The 6,000-nt window shown below is 40.3% G+C and overlaps 1 protein-coding gene across 4 annotated transcripts in view; it reads right to left on the bottom strand.

The window, feature by feature from the left end:
* The window catches only part of si:dkey-11n14.1, a 42,796-nt gene continuing 36,796 nt past the window's right edge, over positions 1-6,000 (bottom strand). For 3 of the 4 annotated variants that reach the window (XM_087245668.2, XM_088649626.1, XM_087245670.2), the window contains 2 exons: positions 1,117-1,163; positions 1-919 (listed from right to left, as the gene is read on the bottom strand). In XM_087245668.2, coding sequence (XP_087101794.1) covers positions 354-919; positions 1,117-1,163 — 613 coding nt within the window. In that variant the 3' untranslated portion in view covers positions 1-353. The remainder of the gene's footprint in view (positions 920-1,116; positions 1,164-6,000) is intronic. The other variant, NM_001445050.1, reaches the window with a different exon arrangement.

The following is a 6,000-nucleotide window of genomic DNA, read 5'->3' as shown; positions in this document are numbered from 1 at the left end:
TTCATTCATCCTTCATTTACTTGCTTGATATTTGTTGATATTTGTTGCTGATGTGATTTCCAGAAACTCTCTGAAGTTGATTTGAGTCTGTGAGCTGTTAATTATTTATTTGACAGGATTCAGAAATTTCACATGTTGATCGTCAAATAAACATCATCTCTAGTGGATTTGACATTGATTTTATTATTTGTGCACAAACAACATAGGAAAATCAAGAATATAAAAGAAATCAAGACCTGTTCTTAGTAAATTATGTTTGTGAAAGACACTTTATAAAGTAACATTTGACACACACACACACACACACACACACAGACAGACACGCTCTCACACAAACACACACACAGATCATCTCACTGATCCTGCAGAGGATTCTGGGTAAATCTCTCCTCAGTCTTCAGCAGTTTTACTGATGACCCAGAATAAACCCAAAACCCAGGAATGAGCGGCTCAGTGAATGTGGTCTGGACTGAGTGGATGAGGCTCATTGTGTCTCTATAGATGTTGTAGAAGATCAGAGTTCCTGCACAGTGATCCACAAACACTCCTATTCTCCTGCTGAACGGCTTCACTGGGAGATCAGTGTGTGTGTCATTGTGTGTGAATGAGAATCTGGAGGAAGAGCAGATCAAACTCCAGGACTGAGCATTATATCCAAACCTACACTCATAACCTCTCTTCCTCCTGATGCTCTTATATGTCACTGATATACACACTTCATTACCTCCACTCCAGTCAATCTCCCAGTAACAGCGTCCACACACACTTTCTCTGCACAACACCTGAGGATGATCATCAAATCTGTCTGGATGACGAGGATATGACTGATTCTCTCTCACACACTTCACCTCTCTGTTCTTCTTAGACAGAATGAGACGAGTGTTTGCTGTGTTTGGATCCAGTGTAAAAAAACAGACATCTGAACACAAGAAGAGACACATTTATAACGTGTGTGTGTGTGTGTGTGTGTGTGTGTGTGTGTGTGTGTGTGTGTGTGTGTGAGAAAGAGAGAGAGAAAGTGTTTATGTGAGAGCTTATGTGTGTGCGCATGTTTGTGCTTTTTCGTGCATGTGTGAGAAAATGTGTGAGTGTGTGTTTGTGTTAGTGTAGTCGTACATTTGCGTGGTCCTGCTGTAATCCTCTTCTCTCCTCCATGATTCAGACTGTAAACACACACAGATTCACATTTAGTCAGTGAAAAAACACTAAACACACTTTATTTTCAGCAGATCTGTAGTCAGAATGATTGTGATCAAACATCACTCATTATGCAGATTTATTACAATAAGACATTTACAGTGTCTGCTGAATGCTGGATTCTGATTAGCTGATCAACAATAGAGGATATCAGTGCATTAATAACTGCCTTAAGATGTGGAAATAGAAAACGGAATAATAATAACAGTTTATCCTGTTGACATGCTGCTGAGTCCAGGCTAAATTCAGCCGACAGATGAATCCCTTCTTGCTGTTGTTCAATCCCCCTCAAGTTACTGTAAATACTCATTTTAGTCTGTCTAATGTGGAAAACACATTCTGCAGCTCCATTTTCATTATGCTCTAAAACCTTACAGATTGCTGAATGGCGTTGGTTATCTATGGTGGCCGGGAAGTGCAAAACAACATTACAAGTGTGAAACACTTTTACAAAGCTCGGAACAAATTTACATTTTGAAAAACATTTTTACTTGTCATCAGACACAATTACATAGGGAAAACAATTTTACCAAGGACAAAACAAATTTACATTTTAGATAAAAAATAACAAGACGCAAAACACTTTTACAAATCCCGAAACAGATTTACAATTACAGATTCCCTACGGAAAGGGCATGTACCACACACCGGAAGTGACGTGAATGTACCACACCAGGAGTAACGCGGGGGAAATTTGTTGTTGTTGTTGGTGAGCGCTGTAAATTCGCGCTGTGGAGTACATGGTGTAAACAAGGTTTATGGTGACCGGACATGGTCAGCGGTCGAGGGTTGTTTTGCCCGTTTTGTGTCACATGAGCAGCTTAACGCAGTTTAGCTTTACATGTGGTCGGTGTTTAGAGTTTATAAAGGACGCGGAACAGACGGAAACACCAGACATACTGCATCAAAGTGTTTAATATTTTAACGAGAGCCACTCATACGCTGTAATCATGAACATGATGTCAAGTATACACGGTTTAAACATCTGCTTGAGGACTCTTAACAGTAAACTGAAGGAAGCCTGTGTTATGGTTTAACTGGTGTCCGTGTTAACTGAGGCCCCTTTTCAGATGTGAACAATCCACGTTTGCAGATTGGCAGATTTGTCACTTTTTCACGGCAACAAAACATGCTGTTACGACCCTGTCTTCTCTTTCCTACCTTTCGGTGGCCTCGCCATGTGACGTCACCGTTAATTAGTTAATTTATGGGTGGAGAAAGTATATATTTGAATTTTTTGTGAAGAACGGCACTTCCTCTGGTGGACCGTTATTCCACAGAGAGGTCATTTTGCTCCAACTCTTTTGTGTTGCCGTCTTATGTTTTGTTTTGTATTAGTTGAGAGAGTTTCACCTGCTTTCTTATTTATTTCAAATCCCTAGACAGTTTGTTATACTCTATTATTCCCTTTAATAAATGTTTTTTTTCATTATATATCTTTTTGTGTGTCTGATCCTTTTTATGGTACGGTCGGGAGCGAGCTGGCCGTAACATAAATTGGGTGGCTCGTCCGGCATTCCTTTATGCGGGTGAGTAGTTTTTTTTTGGATTGGCTATTCACCTTTATATACTAGAAACTCCGGTTAGAAAGAGTGTATCCAGCTGGGTTGTGAATACAATCCTTCCATCGGTGCACTGTTTGTTGTTTTGTTTATTATTTTGCCTTTCTTATTTTTGGAGGTTATCCTAGGTGGAGATTTTAATCTCTGTCGGGGGTACGCTTTCGGACTTTTGGTCTAAAGACCGATTGTCACTGAGCTCAGCGTTTAATGCCGCCCCGAGCCTGGTACACCTCTGAAGACTAGATAGGAATTAGTTAGTTTTCTTCTTAGATAGGAGCTGGAGTTTCTCTGAGTATAAAGGTGAATATATTTTGTTACTGACGGCGTTTGTGATTCGTGCGCTTCTCTCTTCCTCGCGTACCTACGTGTCCGACTTGTGGTAAGTCTTTGAAGTTTTTTGTGAATGGGTAGATGCGTAACGTTCAGTTGTAGTTCATTCCGAAGCAGTGGCTTATGGGAATTGTAGTTTTTGTACAGAGGGCAGTTTCCGGGTGAGTACGGGAGTGTTTGTTTATTTGTGTTGTATTCGTGAATGCTAATACAAAAATGTCTTCAGTACTCGATGATTTTTTTGCTTGTCCCTCGGAAGCTTTAATTGAGCGTTGTACAAAGGAAGAATTAATACAAATTGCCGAGCGTTTTAGCATCGATCTCGCTACACATGATAAGAAAAAAAAGGACACCCTTATAGCAACTTTGAAACGATCTCTGGTTGAAAGGGGAGTTTTAAAGGTAAGAACTGCTGTTCTTTGTGAATCTTCAGTGTTTTCTTCCTGTGATATTGATGTGGAAAGTGAGTTAAAATTCCCAGAGATGTCAATACAAGAGAAACAGCTGTATTTAGATGCAGAAAAGCTCCGTGCTGATCGCGAGGGTCGCGCTATGAAAGAGAGAGAAACAGAACGGGAATTTGAAGCTAGGAAACTAGAACAACAGTTGTCTGTACGAAAATTGGAACTTGAGTTAGAGAGGGAACGGGAAGAGAGAGCGTTTCAGTTAAAGAAGTTGGAGTTGGAATTAGCAGCAAAACGAGCGGAAACACCGCGAGCTGACGTGCATCCGGTGCCAGAACAGTCGTCTGCATTAGTGTTTGATGTTCATCGAAACATGAGATTAGTTCCGCCATTTTCTGAAAAAGAGGTAGAAAAATATTTTGATCATTTTGAGCGTGTTGCTTTATCGCTGAAATGGCCAAAACAATTTTGGACTTTGTTGTTGCAGTGTGTTTTCACAGGAAAAGCTCAAGATATTTATTCTGCTCTCACCCTGGAACAAAGTGGTGAGTATGAAACTGTGAAAACTGCTGTATTGCATGCATATGAACTGGTGCCTGAGGCATATCGTCAAAAATTTAGAAATTTAATCAAAACTGAAAATTGTACATTTGTTGAATTTGCAAGGGAAAAAGAGAGTCTATTTGAGCGATGGTGCACTTCAATGAAAGTTGAAACTAAAGAGAAGTTAAGAGAATTGTTACTTCTAGAGGAGTTTAAACACTGTGTTCCTTCTGCTGTAGCTACTTATTTAAATGAACACAAAGTGAGTAAACTTGCAGATGCTGCCATTATGGCTGATGAATTTGTTTTAACTCATCAGGGCACATTTAGTTCAGCCAGTTTTCGAAGTGACATGAATAAGTTTAGGTCTTGTCAAGTCAAACAAAAGCCTGCTGTGTTTGGACAAAATATAAGGGCACCTGTTGTTGGAAATATTGGAAAAACCACTGTTTCAAGAGACCTCATCTGTTTCTATTGCAAAAAGTCTGGCCATAAAATTTCTGAATGCCCTGTTCTGAAAAAGAAAGAGAATTTTTCAAAACCTGTTTCTCTTGTCGCCCCATTGACTGTAGATGACACTTTCATAGAAAGTGCTGGTCATTTATCTCATTCCTGTGGTGCATTGTTTGACCAAAAGGTGAATGATTTTGTTGATTATACACCCTTTATCACTGAAGGAGCTGTGTCTTTATTAGGTTCTGAGGAAATGGTCCCTGTGCGTATCCTCCGAGACATGGGATCAGCACAGTCCTTTTGGGAGGAGTGTTGCCTTTAAGTTCTGAAACTGCTACTGGAACTTGTGTATTGGTAAGAGGTTTTGAAATGGGATTTGTTGACGTGCCATTACACCGAATTCATCTTTCCTCAACCATAATCTCTGGTGATGTTGTAGTTGGTGTTCGATCTGCACTTCCAGTTCCTGGAATTACATTTATTTTAGGAAATGATTTAGCTGGGGGAAATGTTTGGGGAGAGAGTAAGGTGACTGCTTTGCCCATAGTAATATCTGCACCTAGTAAATCTGATGTTGAAAAGAGTAACATCTTCTCTAATTTGTTTCCAGCCTGTGCAGTCACCCGATCAATGGCAAAACAACTGCCTGAAAACCAAGCTACAGATGTTTCACTTGGTAACACTTTCTTTTCCACTGTTGATTCGGGTGAATTTACATGTGATCTGCCAGAGAGTCCGGAAAAAGACAAAAATATCTGCTCTTCACTATCCCCTGATCTGGAGGAAATTACAAATTCACCCCAAAGCCTAGACTCTAATGCCACTGAGGTTTTACATACTGTTCCTTCTGATGTTGATAAGTATCCTTTAACTTCTCTGTTGCAGGTTCCCAGAGAGGAACTAATTCATGCACAGCAGCTTGATGACACATTGAAAACCGTAGTCTCCCAAGCAGGTTCTAATATGGGTGATCTTTCTTCTTATTTCTTTGAAGATGGTCTACTTTGTCGGAGAGTAGCCATGTTTGATGACAATTTAAAGTCTAGAACCCAGATTGTAGTCCCTCTTGCTTTTAGGGAATCTGTGATGCAGTTAGCCCATCAAGGACTCGCTGGTCATACAGGCGTTCGGAAAACCTATGATCGTATTATGCGACAGTTTTACTGGCCTGGAGTAAAACGAGATGTGGCCAGATTTATACGTTCCTGTCACACATGTCAACTTACTGGTAAGCCAAACCAAAAAGTGCCAACCGCTCCATTACAGCCTATTCCTGTGACATCTAACCCTTTTGACCATTTGATTATTGATTGTGTTGGTCCTTTACCTCGTTCCAGGGCTGGTCATCACTATCTCCTTACCATTATGTGCCAGACTACCCGTTATCCTGCGGCTTACCCACTGAGATCTATAACTACGAAGTCCATTCTGAAGGCCCTTACTAATTTTATGTCTATATTTGGTATCCCCAAAGTGATTCAATCAGACCAAGGTTCTAACTTCATGTCCAA

The sequence above is a fragment of the Danio rerio genome, chromosome 4 (genome assembly GCF_052040795.2).
Source record: "Danio rerio strain M-AB ecotype USA chromosome 4, GRCz13ab, whole genome shotgun sequence".
Taxonomy (NCBI): Eukaryota; Metazoa; Chordata; class Actinopteri; order Cypriniformes; family Danionidae; genus Danio; species Danio rerio.
This window is presented reverse-complemented; position numbering and strand designations above follow the sequence as displayed.